This window comes from Gossypium raimondii, chromosome 13 (assembly GCF_025698545.1).
Source record: "Gossypium raimondii isolate GPD5lz chromosome 13, ASM2569854v1, whole genome shotgun sequence".
Taxonomy (NCBI): domain Eukaryota; kingdom Viridiplantae; phylum Streptophyta; class Magnoliopsida; order Malvales; family Malvaceae; genus Gossypium; species Gossypium raimondii.
The window spans coordinates 13,310,815-13,328,051 of NC_068577.1; the positions used below are offsets into that span (position 1 = coordinate 13,310,815).

At 33.2% G+C, this 17,237-nt stretch overlaps 1 protein-coding gene and 1 non-coding gene across 2 annotated transcripts; one reads left to right on the plus strand and one right to left on the minus strand.

Annotated features, from left to right (window-relative positions):
• Positions 1-385: 385 nt before the first annotated feature.
• On the minus strand, positions 386-1,334 carry LOC105784237 (photosynthetic NDH subunit of lumenal location 2, chloroplastic). Its single transcript, XM_012610052.2, has 2 exons — positions 717-1,334; positions 386-616 (listed from the first exon to the last, which is right to left on the minus strand). Exons 1-2 carry the CDS (start codon positions 1,212-1,214, stop codon positions 518-520), a joined length of 597 nt encoding a protein of 198 aa, XP_012465506.1. The 5' UTR covers positions 1,215-1,334; the 3' UTR covers positions 386-517.
• An 11,663-nt stretch (positions 1,335-12,997) lies between these two features.
• Positions 12,998-13,104, plus strand: LOC128036437 (small nucleolar RNA R71). The gene has a single exon (XR_008193232.1). It is a non-coding gene; the product is annotated as a small nucleolar RNA R71 (small nucleolar RNA).
• The last annotated feature ends 4,133 nt before the right edge of the window (positions 13,105-17,237 follow it).

Genomic DNA, 17,237 nt, shown 5'->3' on the forward strand with positions numbered 1-17,237 from the left:
TAGCACGCAAGGAAAACGGGAACGCGAACTGATAATAATTTCATCAGCCATTGCTATATCTCAAACGGTGAAAGATTGAGTCTTGCATCTCCAAGTTATTGCTGGTTTTGAGACTGAATTTGTCTTCCTCTTCTAGAAGCTGGTTTGAGACTTTTACTGTCCTGGAATTATAAATTTCTTACCATTTGTGTTTCTTTAAACCGTCTATGGAAAGAAAATGATCTAGTTTTCAAACTAGTTTGTAAAAATCTATAAAATTCGCGTCATAAGAAATGACACAGCAATTCAACCTCATTTTAGTTAAAGAAACTGAAACTAGTCTCTTGGTAGCTTCAGCCTTTCTCATATAAGTGTATGAAAAATTGCTGCAAAAGAATATAACACATGTCCTAAAAGTTGATGATATCTTAGTATTGATTGAAACTCGACATTTCCTGGTCTTACTACATCTGCATTACAATTATGGTCTCAATGAAGCAAATTGTAAATATCTCCAGCAGGCACTGCTACCATTGTTCTACCCCAATAATGCAACTAGATCATCTATGGATTTCAATGTCTTCTCGTAGTACAAGTACGATTCGTATACTTTCGGTGTGCGTACGTAATAATCGAACTACAAAAATTAAGATGAACAAAAAAAGAAAAAACATAAGAAATTGACCTCACAAATGATTCATAGGCTGGTTTCACCAATTCATAATCTATGAACGTACCTCAGCCATGTTATCCACCAATTCATTTGCTGTTTTCACGTATTTATCTTTTCGACCTTGAGGCAATGTACTCATGGCATTCTTCAAGTCCTGAGAAAGATAAGCCTGCTTTAGTCGAATGTAAAACATGACATACCTCCATGACATGGTGTCCAACATGTCTCTCATGCTATGTAACCCCTCGGCAGTTTGTTTAATTCTGGCGGCGGCATCTTCCGGAGACAAACCGGGCTCAAAAAACCGTTCCCTGAGAAATGAATGTGTGCCCCAATTCTCTGCTACTGCTACTGGTGTGCCATTAAGCCCTAGTGCTGCTAGTGAAGTAGCAAGAAACGTTGTTACAAGTTTTCGCCGGTTGCTGATTATTACATTGTTTTGTTGGGGTTGAAACGATGCTCGGATTATGGGGAGGGAGAGTCTGCTGCAATGGTGACTTTGGGGTGTAGGGAATTTCTGGTTGACATGGATGAAGAATGTTGAATTAGTGAAGGAGGTCATGATTTTTGGATAAAAAGTGTATGGAAAAGTTGAAGATCATTTAATGGAGCAAAATGTGAGGGTGGATTTTGGGGCAGGTTTTGATTGCTGACCATATCGCCCCCTCATCCAACATGGACCGTAGCTTTTCGGAACTCCTTATCTTACATGAAGTTGACCCCCAAAATATATTTGCTCTAATTTTGGATTCTAGTACTGCTAAAATTTGAAATTTCCTTTCTCATTGTTTTATTTTTTTTAATGTTATTATTTGTTTCAAATCCATAATATTGTTAGTTGATATAATTCATGTGATGATATAGTTTTTTTATTTCTATTTGATCACATAAAACTACGTGAAAATCTAATAAATTATATTTAACAAAATAAAATTTTATGTGAATTAAATGCTTAAGGTTTTCCTTTTTCTCTTTTTGGAATCTATGTAATATTTTCAAGGATAAATTTTAAAATGATACATAAACTTTGATTCAATATATAATTTAATATGTAAATTTTAATTTGGTGTAATTATACATATGAAATTTTAATTGTTAATTCAGTCATACATATTTAAAGAAATAAATACATCAATTTATTTTTATATTGGATAAATATAATTACATGTGTGTGCAATATAAAATGTAAAATGATGCTAGATTAGTAATTGTGTTAAAATTTGTGAGAATTGGATTAAACCAAAAATTCATGTATAGTTTAAAGATTGACCCTCGCTTTAATGATAATAACTAATTGTATTAAAGTAGAGAGATTGAATACCAAATTTCAACATAATTGAAGGGATAAAACAGACTTATATTTATCTCTATATATCTCAAAACCGTCTGAGCCGAATTTGAAAATTTATTAATTTATAATTTAGCTTAAATTACAAATTATGTTACCTAAATTATAGATACTTAATTCTTTTGTTAGAAGTAATATCTAAATTATATATTCGTTACCTAAATTTATCTCTAATAATGAAAAAAACAACCGATTAAAAGTTGCCCATGGCACAAAAGCTGCTTAACTATTATCATGTATTTATTTATATCAAATAATTTCAAAAATAAAAAAGTTAAAATTAAAAAAATATTTAAAAATTAAAAAAATTAAATTAAAAATTTATTAGAATTGGCTGATCAATACACAGTCAATGACGGTCAACATCTGATCAACAAGTGGTGCTTATGTGACTTTGATGCCATGTTACGTTATGTGATTGATCCACGTTATTATTGATTAACAGTAGACAAGTAGAAGTACCAATATGGAAAAAAAATAGTTTAGATATTATTAAAAATATATATTGAAATGAGAAAATGATTATAATTAAAATACTAATTTATTATTTAATCCTTATAATTTTTAAAAAAAATATCTAATATATTTTGTATAATTATAAATTTAAAATATATTTTATACACTTAAAATTAAAATTGCATAAAATATTAATCTTAACGGAGATTAAAAACTCATCTAAATCCAGCCCAATTCGGACCGGGCTGGAACAAGTGGGCTTTCTGGTTTGGTCATTTTATAACAAACTTTAAAATGGTTTGAATGCAGGCCTCCACAATCAAAATTGTTTTGTCTTTTCCAATACTTCAAACTTACGTTGTATACGAATGGCCATGGAAAGAATATTTACTCATTTTACGTCATTTTTTTAATCACATCAACCTATATTAAACTAAACAAGTAAATTTATCAAGTAATTTAGTAAATATAAAGTAATTTAACAAATTTTTTAATACATCAGAATTCTTATTTATAACCATGATAAATTTTAACTAAATTTATTTAACCAAATATTTTAGTAAAATTAATATTATTATTTATAAATGTGTTAAATCTAATAAATAATAAAATGATTTAAAATGGTAAGTTTTATAATATAATGAATAAAAAGGTTATATAGGTCAGTTCAAAAGTTTCTCTCAATTCGTGATTATATGTATTATAGATTATAGATTATTGTTGGGACTACAGTTGTTCAATGTTGATTGTTTGATCTTTGTTTAAACAACATCTTGATTGTCTATTCATTCATTTGTTTAAACAGCTGTCCAGACAAACATTTGAACAATAGTCTAGACAAAATTTCACAACAATTTAGATGAAGTTGGATGTTGGTATTGTTTACTTGAGTCTCCATGTTGTTTTTCCATAAGCAAAGGAATCCCTTGATCTATTTTATTTCATCTCAAACTGTGGTAATCAAATTTGACCAATTTTGGAAACCATGATATCAACGTGTGTTATCCTTACCATTTAAGCCTTGTTTTGTGGATGAAATTACGTGGATAATCAAGCTATATTTAGGATACATTTTGGAGACTTTTATCCTAGACTGTTATGCATCAAATTGAAGTATTTATCTCTACAATAACCGATCTAGAAGGCTGCCTCATTTGGCTTATAAATAGGCAGCAATTTGCATGTTGAAGAGGCATCTTTGAAGAGTGCTTGAGCTTATCTCTTTGATTTACTAGTCGAAATTTATTGTATTCTTGCACTTAGCACATAGGCATTATTTGTGAAAGTTGAATCTAATTGTAATTGAGATTTTGGGTGAGTGGTTGTAACAAGTTGGGACTAGTTATGGGTTGCAATTTGCTTCATGTGTAAAGTAGATTAGGTTTTAGCCAATAGGTTGTTTGATCAAATGTTGAATAAATCATTCATTAAATAAGACTTGACAGAGTAGAATTGTTTTCGAACCGCGTTAACAAACTTTGAGCGTTATCTCTTCCTTTACTCTCTTTACTATTTATCTTTATCTACTATCGTATTTAAACTTGTGTCTTTGAACAAGGTGCAAACTTACTTTTCTTTCGATTATATATATACACATTAATACATAGTGTTTGTATATTTTTGTGCATCGCCATGTTCTCATAATTTCTTATGTTCTCTTTGTGTGTAACCTTAATTAATTTCATAACCTATATAATTTGTCATAATCATTCGATTTTAATATTCTACTCATTTACTTAAGGTGCTAAGATATTATTTAAATAATTACTAATAGTTGCAAATTTAGATAATTATTTATTTTATATTTAAATAATTCATTTAAGGTATTTAACCTAAACTTCAACTAAGTGATACTATACCCAACGGATATACTTGTGTGTTTAACTTTGATGCATTCTTGGATAAGATGCCACTAATTTTGGGTTTAGTAATTGATTTTTGTTTAGGTGTGAAAAAGAATCTAGCAAAATCAATAATAGTAAAAATCCATTAATTTTGTGTGGATTCTAATTGAACAATAACACCGAGTACTAAAATTTAATCTTAATATGACACAAAAAGTGGATCCTCTAACCTTAACATATTTTCTTCTAGGTATTTGCTTCTTTTAGTTAATTTCTTCCGTTGATTTTTATTTTTATTTCTAGTGTTTCTTGCTCCTACTTTTATTTTCGACACCCATTCCAAAGTTAAGTATTAAATATATTCCTAACATAATACTTGTAATCTTGTAAGTTCTAATCAACTTCCCCATGGATCGATCTTGGACTCTCGAGATTTTATTACTTGAATATAACTTGCACTTGGGTTGTAGACCTAGAAAGTTTTTGTTAAGACGCAATCTAGATAGGTGACTTCTCGGATGAAACCTATAGCTAGCATCTTCTTCACTTCTTCCCTAGTAGTCGAGACCTTCTCATCGAATAACTGCCTCTTATTTTGCTTCACTGGTCAAGAACTAAGATCTACTTCCAAGGACTACTACATGATTGACAGATGGATCCCTGGTATGTCTGTCACTGTCCAGGCAAAAACGTCCCAGCATTCTATTATCAGGGACTTCAAACTTTCTTTCTCTTTGAGGGAAAGGACCGAGGCGATTTTAGTGACCTTATTAGGCTTCTCTTAGTACAAACTGACAGGCTCTGATGCCTCTATCGGCTGTGCTTTAAGGAGTTGAGTCTTTGGTCTAGGTTCGAGACCTTATAAATCAATTTCTGCTCTTCCAATTACATTGGCATTGGCAGCTTGATGAGAGTGCAACATGCAACAAGTCGGAAGGGGAGGCAAAGGGTTTTGGTCTTTCCTAACGAGTTGTAGGGAGACGATAGGTACCCTCGAGCTATTTTCTAATTAGCTTTCATGTATCTTTTGCTTGTAAGAGTTGAAAACTTTGCCATCATGCAAAAGTGACCACCACCATCTTTGTCATCCTCATAATTGGCCTCTCGAAAATGGTGTTTTAGGCCATCGGGTAGTCAACTACTAGAAAATACACCATTTCTAGGGTTGATGTCCACAAAACCAACTAAAAATTTGACTAAGGCAAGTGCACTTATCAATTAATAGTATAGCTACGGTGAGCAAAGATATCATTCCTACGAAGACTAAAAGTACTAGTAATTACCGTCTTTCTATTATTTAACCAATAAATTCAAGTGATTGATTAAAACTAAAATTAACTAAATTAATTAACTACGAATGAGACAAAGAACAATTCAGGAAAATAATCGATTAACAACTAAGAAACAAAACAATACCCAGTACAGAACTCACTTAGATTTCATCTGTCATTATCAATCTAAATTACGTAATTTCTTCACTTAGTTTCTTGATCCATAGAAATCCCTAAATTATGCTAATATCTCTCTTCAAGAATAAGAGCAATTGACTATAGGTTGATTAATTGAAATCTCTTCTAATTAAAACCCCTATTATTGCATTAACTTGATTGGTGGATTCCCCTATTAGATTTGACTCTAATTCAGTAGATTTATGTCGTCCTATTTCTAAGATTGCATGCAACTCCACTCAATTACGCAAGATCTACTCTTAAACAGAGTCTATTCCTCTTCTGATTTAAACACGTCAAACATGGATCAATAGTCTAGAAATATTAAATCACGAATTAAGAACACATAATTGAGAACAAGATCTAAGTCTTTATTGCATAAAATAAAAACCAAAATACAAAATTCATCATAGGGTTCATCTCCCTTAGGTATTTAGAAAATTAGTTCATGCTAGCAAATAAAAACATCCTAGAGATAGTATAACTAAAAGAAATAAAGGAACTCATGATAATCTCCTAAGAAATCAACTAGGAGTCTTCAATCTTCACAGAAATCTGCTTCAGAATCGGCTTAAATGGTATTTTTTGAGTTGTTTTCTTGAGTATTCTATGATACTCATCTCTTCTTACTTTTGTCATATATAGGTCTTAAAATTCCTGAAAACCTTAACAATTATGTTTTTTGGTTGTTCGGAGTGCAATTCATGAAATCGACACGACCTGCCACATGGCTGTGTGGCCTTCCATGTGGCTCATTCAGTCGTATGTCCAGGTCGTATGGAATGGTCCAGCCCATGTGGCTTTTGTAACTTGCTCCAATTTTTTAGTTTTCACTCGTTTTTCACTTTTTTTGCTCCTAAATGCTCTCCTAAGTATAAAAACATGAATTTAAAGGATTAGGAGCATAAAATTCATTATGAACATCGAATAATCACCCAAAAATGCATTAACAATGAGATTAAAACATGTTACTTTTAGCACCTATCAGGGGTGGTGTGCTCACCATCCCCTAATACCTCTGAAGGGCATTGGATCCTTTAACCGTGATGGGCTGGTTGGCAAAGCCATAAATTAGGTTTGCAAGCTTGAGTTAGGCATCCTTGAGCCTTATCTAGTAAAAATCTTTGGTCGTCAGAATATTCACGAAATTGCCTATATCAACTAAGGTCCTTCTAACTTAGAAAGAGGTGATATTAGCCAAGACCATCAAAAGATCTTCACCTTTCGTGTCCAGAATATCCCTTTCATCTCGCTTTGAAAATATAAGGTCCCATGGAGAAGGCTTGGGTTTTTTAATTGTGACTAAAACCAACAAAACACTTCCCCTGTGGTATTTCCACTTCGAGTTTAAGGAAACCTATTCTATGTGCTTTCCTCCTACCAGAACATCAATGATTTCTCTAAATGGTTTCTTTCCCCTGTCACCACCCTGCGATTCTGATGTTCTTATTTCTCTATCTTGAGTCATGTTCACGATGTTCTTCAAATGCACACATTGCCTAGTCTGATGTCTTTGAGCATTGTGGTATTTAGAATGTTGATTGGAGTTGTTGCGATGCTCACTGGATAGGAGATACGAAGCCACTTATAGGATTCCTTAGTTTTCTACCTGATCAAATATTTGGGTTAGGAAGTATTTGAGCTCATGGTAGGTTCTGAAGTGGTTATACGGGGTTTTGGTTCATTAATCCTGGTATCCCCTATAACTACAGATAGGTCCCTGGTGTTCGTGGCATAGACATTGTTTACCCGCTGGTTATTCCTTTGGACTAATTGGTTATAATGTCCATACCCACGTCCGTCTACCCCTAAACTGGTCATTGGCTGCTTGCAACCTTGAAATCTCTTTAGAGGTGATCTTCGTGGATAGTTGTCCTGGCGAATGGCTAGTACGAAGGAATCAATGCGTACTTTTTCGACCTTATCTCCATCTGAAAAATTGTGCACCATTTCGTAGAGATAAGAGAGCTTGGTTAGAGTGTTCCTGATGATAATATACCTTAGATGCTAATGAGAGGTCCTGACAATGAAGGCTTGAATTGCTTATTCATTAGTGGCTTCCTTCGTGACCATGGTGGCCACACTAAATCTTTTGACATAGTCATAGAGGGACTCATTCGCTCTGCCAGGGATTGTTGGAGTATCTTGTTGGCTAGAAAATGACTCATTAACTGCTCAACCAACTACTCAAAGGATTAGATTGATCCCTGAGGTAACGACATCTACCACTATCAGGTTGTCTGTAAAAGGGTCAATGAGAAAGCTCTACACTTTACTCCATCAGATGCCTCCAATATAGCTATGTGGTTGTTATACTAGGCTAGATGGTTTCCTGGATCCCCCAATTCATTGTATAAGAACTTCAAAAACTTGAAGGAGTTAGAGATGTGGGTTTTCAAAACTTCAAGTGGCAACGATTCATTGGAGTAATTCCAAATAGATTAATTTATTTTCACCCCTTTCACTTCTTGCATTAGTTTTGATATGAAAGCTTTGAGTTGTTCTTCCATAGAGATATTGTGATTACCTAGAGAATGTTGGGATATTGCTGGAAGGTCAGTGTTATTCTTATGAAGGTCTTCTAGATTATTGCATTTGTGCTCATTGCGAAGGGTAGACTAAGCTTCATCTTCTTAGCGAGCCGAATTCTCTCATCTAAAAACCTTTCATGTGTCCCTTGGCTCAATGAGCAATATCTTAAAGTTGTATATTAATAGCCTTATCGGTGCCATCTATTTATAGGGAGAGAAAGTAGCACCTTTGTTGAATTAGAGAAGTTTATTTCAAATAGAAAAATGAAATCCTAGTTCAACTAGGATATAGGGGCGACAACCCTAGTTAAATATACTAGGGTTTGCCATTCCCCTTTATTTCATAAAGGGCTTTTTCTATCTCTTCCATATTGGGTCTAATTACAAGTATGTCCCAGACTTTTAACTCAATATTTTATAATTTGATCCAACCTAATTTTTTTTCTATTTCCCAAAAATAGACTTTAATATTAAATAAATTTCTCATCCTGATTTCACTCTTGGTAAAATTATGGTGATTTTATCCCTGATAAAATTTCCAGAAATATATTAATATTTCACCATTCAAAATTTTCACCATGATAAATCGGTTTATTTTTATTTTTGGGCTTTAAAATAACTAAAAAACATAAACTCAATCTTCCGATCATTTTGAGAAATCCTTGTTCATTTGTTAATGAATTCATTTATCATTTTCATTTTAATTTCCATTTGGAGAAAATCACATTCATTTTCAAATGATTCCATTTTTCTATTTTCATTTTTATTTTGGAGAAACTATAATAATTTCTTAAATGTTTTCAATTTCTCCATTTCTATTCATTCTGTTCATTTTGATTCAACACGCAATTCATTTCTAGTTTCAACGAGCTAGCGGGGGGACCAATTGTACATATGCAATCGAGACTCAAATGATTTATAATTAAGTTCCATCTTTTCACTTATTAATTACAAACTCAATTAGTCATGAAGTTATTCCACTATAGTATCGTGACTGAGCTCTCCTCAATGGCATATCATTACGAAAGCAACCCAATTAGCGCTCATCCAATGACCTTGTCATAAGTGTGTTATCCTCATATGATATCCTTAATCTCTTTAAGATAATATCTATTTTTTCCAATATGATCATATTTTATCTAATGGTAACCATTACATCTTCCTTCATAAAAATTTAATTACTATCAAATAGCAATCAAGTTATTTATCATGAAGACGAATGACTCGTGGCCACATTTACTTTTCACCAACCATGTAATGCCTATAAGATGATATCATTTACCCATGTCTCGTGCTATGAATTCCACTATTGTGAATGATACTACATATTGCAGAAGTCGTACACCCAACGCACCAGCTTTCGGTTCCTTATCTATTCGAACTCGGGCTTTTACTTACATCAAAGTATACAAGTCACGCATACATAGTTCATCATCCACTCAAGATTTAGGTATGTCACACTATGAACGTCATAAGTGAATAAATCCATAAATGGATTCAGGATCTATTCTTCTTGAGTCTAGTCTAATGTACTGTCAGTCACATCTATATCTCTATTTTTTTCATCCGCTCCGATGCCCAAGATAAAACATCTACCCAATTGGACTTGATAGAAGACATATTAGTCTTTCAATCAGTTTGCTCATTTCTGATTAGACTAAGAACATGTTTAGGTTTGTCAACTAAAATAAGTTGTCTTTCTGTATTACGATCTGATTACGTAATACCACTTAATATTAGTTAAATATTAGACAAACGGTGAGTAACATTTGCTTCCATTTTGCTTTGCGTGCAAAAACCATGCGATGACAATATACAAAGTATTAATGTAATTCATCAATAAATTTATAAACCAATCTATTCGAAAAATTAAAAGTGTACTTAGACAAAAATACTAAACTTAGTGCACCAGATCCAATATAAGGTAGGTTACAACTTCCTGCAGACAACGAGTTATATGGTAAAAAGGTCTAGGGGGTGGGTACACCATGCTGTGACTGAGGCATCATAACCACTGGAGAGTTGAGGTAATCGAGGAAGTATATCCTGTTGGTACAGCATAAAAGACAATGTTGGCTAGAGGATCTTTTAGAGTCTTTATCAGTTGCTCTAGGGTGGGGAAGAGAATACTTACTTAATATAAAGAAGTTCCTGTAAGGGTAGAAAAGGGAGGAATACGAGTGTTATTCAGGTCAATAGAGACTCAAGAAACAAATGGAATAGGTGTGCTAGGTGGGGCAGAGGAGTTGATCCGATTGGTTGGGTTGTTATTTGGCTGGTTTAATTTGCGAGGGTGCCACTTTGGGATTGTGTGATCATGTAGTCCATGTTCATCATACCAACTATTAATGCAGTGTAAAATAAGATATGAGTACATATGAGAGAGGGGTGGTTTCTATGAAGGCCGGTTCACCCAGTCTGGGTGAAGAGTTGGAGGTTATAAGAGTGGAAGGAAAAAGAATGTAAAGGTTGAGAGTTGAAGGAATATTGACAGAGTGTAAGCTTAGTATTCTTGAAGAGTCGATCTCATATTCATTGTTTTTGGAGGTATTTATAGCTAGAGGTCTCATGTAAGATGGGTGTTAACGTGTTGGACTTGTACTCTAGCCAATATTATGGAATGCGTGAGAGGGATGTCTTCGATAGGACGATGATACCTATGACAGATAGATCCTGTCATTCATTGACTTGATAGGATAAAGAGGTTAAGTCCACATGATGTTTGGGGACCAACAATTTAATGTTTCTGATAAAGATTAGGTCATGCCTTGTCCTGATGGTCACCTCGAAAGGGTGAGCTTATAGGTGACCTCCCGGCTCGCTGATAGTAAGCTTATTGTTCGAACACTTTTCTTATTTACCACGTATCTTGACGCGGATGAAAATTTAACAAAACTCATTCAAATTTTTTATAAAAAATCCATTCAAATAAGACCTAATTCGTAGGGGTAGAAATAAGTCCAACTTTCTATTTTTATCATTTTTCGGCTTAAATTAAAACATTAAAATCATACAATTTTATTCAACCTTCGTCATCGTACAATATATCATCTCTATTACATCATCCTACATTATCGATTGACCTACTTAAAAAATACATGATATATTGTTTTATATAATAATCAAGATACCATGTTATCTCATTGTCTATAGTTTGGGTTTTATATTGAAAATAATAATGGCCAACATCTTGTTACATAGTGAATGTTCCAATTTCCATTAGTTTTCATTGATAATAATGTATGCATGAACACAAGAAGTTGATAGACACTTGAAAAGTCACCTTATACAATTATCTAAACCCAATATTAAGGTAACATGTAAAAAGTTTATATTGACGTCCACCCTAAAGTTTATATAAAGTTGGACCGGGTCAAGTAATTTATTTTTTATTCTTTCATACCATTCGTGGCTTATGTAATGAAAATGATTTATTCCACTTACAAAATTGTTATAAAAGGTTGGCTCAACCTACCATTAGAAGCATGTAGAAAACCAAGCATTGCAGAACTCTCTCTCTCTCTCTTCATTCTAAAATCTTTTCACCATATACTTCCATAAAAGTTTTCCTTGTACAATATAATGTGAAACTACTTTCGTTTTATTTACAAAATATGAAGGTGTAGATTGTATTACTGGCAGTAATATGTGCCAGTTGGTTATCCATGGATGAGAAACGACCCCGCATCACTACCATACAAAATGAAAGCAGAGATGTGAGATTCACCACTGAAGGTGCCAATAGAGGATCATATTAAATAGTTATTAATAAACTGTATGATGCATTGACAAAGCATAGACAAAAGCGAAGTTATACCAGTGTTGCCATCTTTGTTACCGGAGCCTGATGATCACTAACAATATGTTCTGGTGGAACTCTTGAATGAGTACTAATCCGTCAAATTAGACTTAAATGTCAGCCATGTGTATATCTTGGGTTATCATCCAGTTGATAGTGATACTTCTTTCTTTTTTTGATGGTGTTGAGGAGGATGTACGTAATGTTTTATTTCTAGACAACATTGTAAGAAGATTAATTCCATTTGGTTATCCAGATTTTTCAATGTGATTGTTTGGCTTTGGATAAGGCATTATTTTTCGCTATGTATTCCTTCAACAAGTTTTCTAAGCCATTGGAAGGTTCAACTTAAGTTGGTTTCTGAATTTGTTGGGTAAATCTAGATGTTTGGGTTGATCTGCGTTGTGCATAAGTGTTACTGGGTCCAAGCCCTTAGTTACTCCAAGAAAAGTTTGGGTGGTTTCGCCAAGATGAGTTATAAAAATTGGATTGTAGTTATTGTCTTCCTCAATTCTAGTTCTGGTTACCCATGTAATAAAAAAATTCTGAGTTTGATGGGCATTCTTCAAACAAATTCCCTTCCTCACAATAAACGCAGGCTACATTTTCGAATTGATTCGGTGGCTGAGTTGCAAAATTATTAAACCCATTAGTAGTAAAGTTTTTAAGAATTAAGAGTATCGAAGATATTTGAGATGTGAGTGAAGTGAGAATGTCCAATTCATGTACTCATGCGACACATTTTAAAGCTTCTCTATTGGTTGGCCACTGGTAATTGTTGATAGCAATTCTCTCAATGATTTCATAAGCCTCATTATAAGACTTAAAGAGGAAAGCACCATTGGAAAAAAGGTCTGCTACCATCCTCATGTGAACATTAAGACCATTATAGAAGGTCTCTAATTGGATGCAATATGGGATTCCATGATGAGGGCACTTTCGTAGCAGTTCTTTAAATATTTTCCACACCTCATACAAGGATTTGTCATCTATTTGTTAGAAAGTAGTGATCTTATTCCACAACTTAGCATTCTTGCTAGGTGAGAAATATTTTATAAGGAATCATTCTGCTAATTCTTGCCATGTAGTGATGGAATCTGGTGGCAATGAGTTCAACCAGGCCTAAGCTCTATCCCTTAGTGAGTATGGGAACAATTTTAATCTTAATGCATCTTTGGGTACTCCGGCTATCTTGAAGGAATCACTCACCTCCATAAACAATTTGAGGTGAATGTGAGGATCTTCAATAGGCATTCCATTGAATTAACCCAATGTCTGAAGCATCTGGAACATGAATGGCTTCAGCTTGAATTTTTGTGCCTCAATTTCGTGTCTCCTAATACCCATATTTAGCTAATGAAACAATGGCACAGCATACTATCTTAAGGCTCTATCCCTATCATCAGCAACAATGATAGAATTTTGAGCATGATTTGCTCCATTTTCTCGATTCTGGTTTTAATTTTTGAAATTCATCTCTTCGGTCCTCTTTTGAGCTGTTTATCTTCTTTATTGCCAAAAAATCATTTCAATTTCAGGGTCTACCAGGAGTAAGTCGATAATTCGATCAATACTCATAAAAAAACTTGAAATAATCACAGAAAAATTAAAATTAAATAGAAAAATAGACCAAAATGCAAAATTAACAATTTAAAAAATAATGTATTTAAAAACAATCCCCAGCAACGGCGCCAAAAATTTGGAACAACGGAAATGTGCAAGTGTACACAATCGTTTCAAGTAATAAAGTGACAAGAATATCGAGTTTTCGTACCCACAGGGATTGTGCAAGAAAATATTTACGAAATGTAAGAATTAAACAAATTGACGAGGAAAAATATGTTGGTTTATAAGAGGTGATCTAAAACTAAAACTAATTTAACTAAGTGATTATCTAAGAAAATAAAATTCCAATGCATGATATCTAAAAATGAGTTTAATGAATATGACATAAATGTGTTAGATCAATTTTATTCTTTAACTTAGAATTATTAAAACTATGTGTTGTTACAAATAATTTCACACTCGATTATTTACTAAAACCCATTAATCTCTTGAATATATCGTATGTCAATTCAAAATATTAATCAAATTTTTATAAGCAAGTATAAGATTAAGTGAGGTAACAATTTAATAACGTCATGAATATATCTCTATATTGGAACAATTTAATCACAATAATCTTACAAGTTATGTAAGGCTAATGTATTTTTAATATCGTCATAATTTAATCATCAACTACCTTAGAAGATTAAACATGCACCAACTATATATTGTGTCAATTAATTACAATTTTAATCCATTTAATAATTAATTCAATTGTTACCTTACAATTAAAATGCAAGCATAACATAAACATGATTTTATTTAATTGAACAATTTACTTAAGCCTAACAACAACACAAACACATTTTTAAGAATCTAAGTGGAAGAAATGCAATTAATCTAATACGAAATAAATTTAAGTCATTTTAATTAATTGAAGAACAATAACACAAATATTCATGTTCATGATCACAACATAAACGGGGAAAAAAATAAAGATAAGGGACTTAGAAAACAAACCTGATGTTTCTCCGAAGCCAGACTAGTGCGCTCCTCTCTTCTCCACTCGTTCTTTCGATCCAAGACCTTCACAAACACTTGAATGCTACTACTCCAAGGGGCCTGCTAGCTCTTTTTCAATAGGGAAAATTGACAAGAGAAGGAAGACAAAGAAAACAGGAAAATAAAATAAAGGATTGGAAAAGAGAAGTGGAGAATGATGTATGAAGTGAGGGATGCAAAATGAGGAAGTGATTGGGGCTTTTTATAGTGGGAGATGGAAGCTAAAAGTAGCAGTCAATCCCCCTTCCCATGGTCGGCCATGCTAGGTGGAAGGAATGGTTGACTCAAATTTGTTATTTTTAGCTTGTGGCTAAAAATAGAAGGCATGAAAAGGAGATGGGTTTGAATGGAATTTAAGAGGAGTTCAATGGCTGTTTTGCAAGTTTAAAAATCAGCTAAAATAAGCTGATTGGGTCAGCTATATAGGACAACTTAGGCTACTCTTTTGGGCTTGTCCATCATCACTATTTACTTGCTCAATTAAGCCTTTTCCTCTACTTCGAGCTACCCGCTTTTTCCCGATAAAATCAAATTGAACCAATTGATTTGAGGAAGTCCAAAAATGTGAATTTAAGTCCTCCATGGCTGTTAATTCATCACCTTGTGCTCCCAAGGTACATTGTAAATTAATCCTTCCGAGGTGACTATCGAGCTGATTTTTCACCTTTTGTGCAAAACTGTTGAAAATAGATCAAATTGTGCAAATTTATTATAAAAATAATTAAAATTCAATATGTTTCATAAATCAAGTACTATTTAATTATTTTATAATTGAAGTATGAAATTCGACAAAAAAATACTTAGAAACTGCATGAATTAGTGCTTAAAAGGTGCTGAAAAAGTCTTTATATTCTTGTGTTTCCATGATACCACAACAAAATTCAAGTATGACAAGGACAATAGAATGGTAAGAGGTCACATGTTAAGCCACATGGCTAACAACCTCTTTGACCTGATTATCAAGAAGAAGTTAGTCAAGTCTATCTGGGATACCTTGGAGAAGAAGTATGAAGCTGATGATGTTGGGATCAAGAAGTATGTCGTTGGAGAGTGACTCAAATTCAGATGATTGATGATAAGCCAATAATAAATCAAGTACATGCCTACGAGAAGATTATTTCTGACATCCTAGCTAAAAGGATGAATATGTGCAAAATTCTCCAAACAAACGTCCTAATTGAAAAGTTCCCGAAGTCTTGGTTCGACTACCACAATCTCCTAAAGCATAAGAAGCGAGATATTTCTTTGGAGGAACTAATTTTTATTGATCTAATTTCAACTCAATTCTTCAAAAATTGTTAGTGGAATTCTTCATAACTTAATTATCTAGATTAAATGGTGATGAAATCTAAAGCTCATAGGAAGATTAGATCATCTATCTTCTCGTTATCCATCCATCTTCCACAATTTTGTTCTTTCTTTCCATAATTCATCTAAGTTTGTTTCTTGTTAATTTCTTTAAAATTCTAAAATTTATTCATCCTAACCCATCTACCTTGATTAATTTTTAAAATTTATTAATAATTGAAGTTGACTTGTGCTCTAAGAAATATCAATTTTATTCTCAAGATTAATTAAAGATCATCTTCTATCTTGATTTTGTTTTCTTCATTACTTTTCCATCTTATAATCATAACTAACTAAATTATTTTCTAAGATTTTCAAAATTTATTTAAATCTTGCACATCAAATCATTAGAGAGTCATTCATCCGGATCGCTTTGAGTTCAATCTTTCACGTCTTGATATCTTCAATTTTTTAGAGGATGGGTAATGAAGTGGATATTTTCTTTAAGGAAATGTCTTTGGAAGCATTGACTCATCGTCAATACCAACGTGTACCCACCCCATCACTCAATAATATTTTGAAAAGTGAGAGAAAACCATGCATGAAGAGAAATACCATAACAGGATATCCAAACCCTTGAAGATTCTCACAAACTACCTCTTTTCGTTTCAAACCTGGTCAAGTAGGACCCAATATTCCTGTTTCACCACCTTATTTACTTCATGATTCTTAAAAGCCAATAAGAACATGTTCTGAGATATTCTAATAATTGAAATACCTTTCATGCCCACACTGCTCAGTTGGTTTGCTAAGAACTCTACTACTTTGTAACATTTACACCATCTGACTAGAGACCTTTGTAGGATACTGAGTTTTTCCACATCAATGACACCCTCGGTAACGTTTTCAATACCATCGCTTTCAACCTGTACCATAAGTTTTCTATTCCCAACTCCATTGCTTGGCTCACCCAAGCGAGAGTTGCCAATACCAACATTTATTGACTCCTTGTATACTTGAGGGCCGACCACGATAGGGGCCTTCACTGAACCCTTCACGTGTCTACCACCACACACTGCATTTTTTTCATTCTTTATCGTATTAACCCTTCTCAAGTACAAACTTCTTACATTAAATCTTAGTAAATTTACCATAGCATGGTAGGTAAACAATCAAGATCCATTCCAATGATGGATTTCTCTTTTTGCATCTTCCAAATTTGAAAACCTCAATTTTTGCATCTTCCAAATTTGAAAACCTCGTGA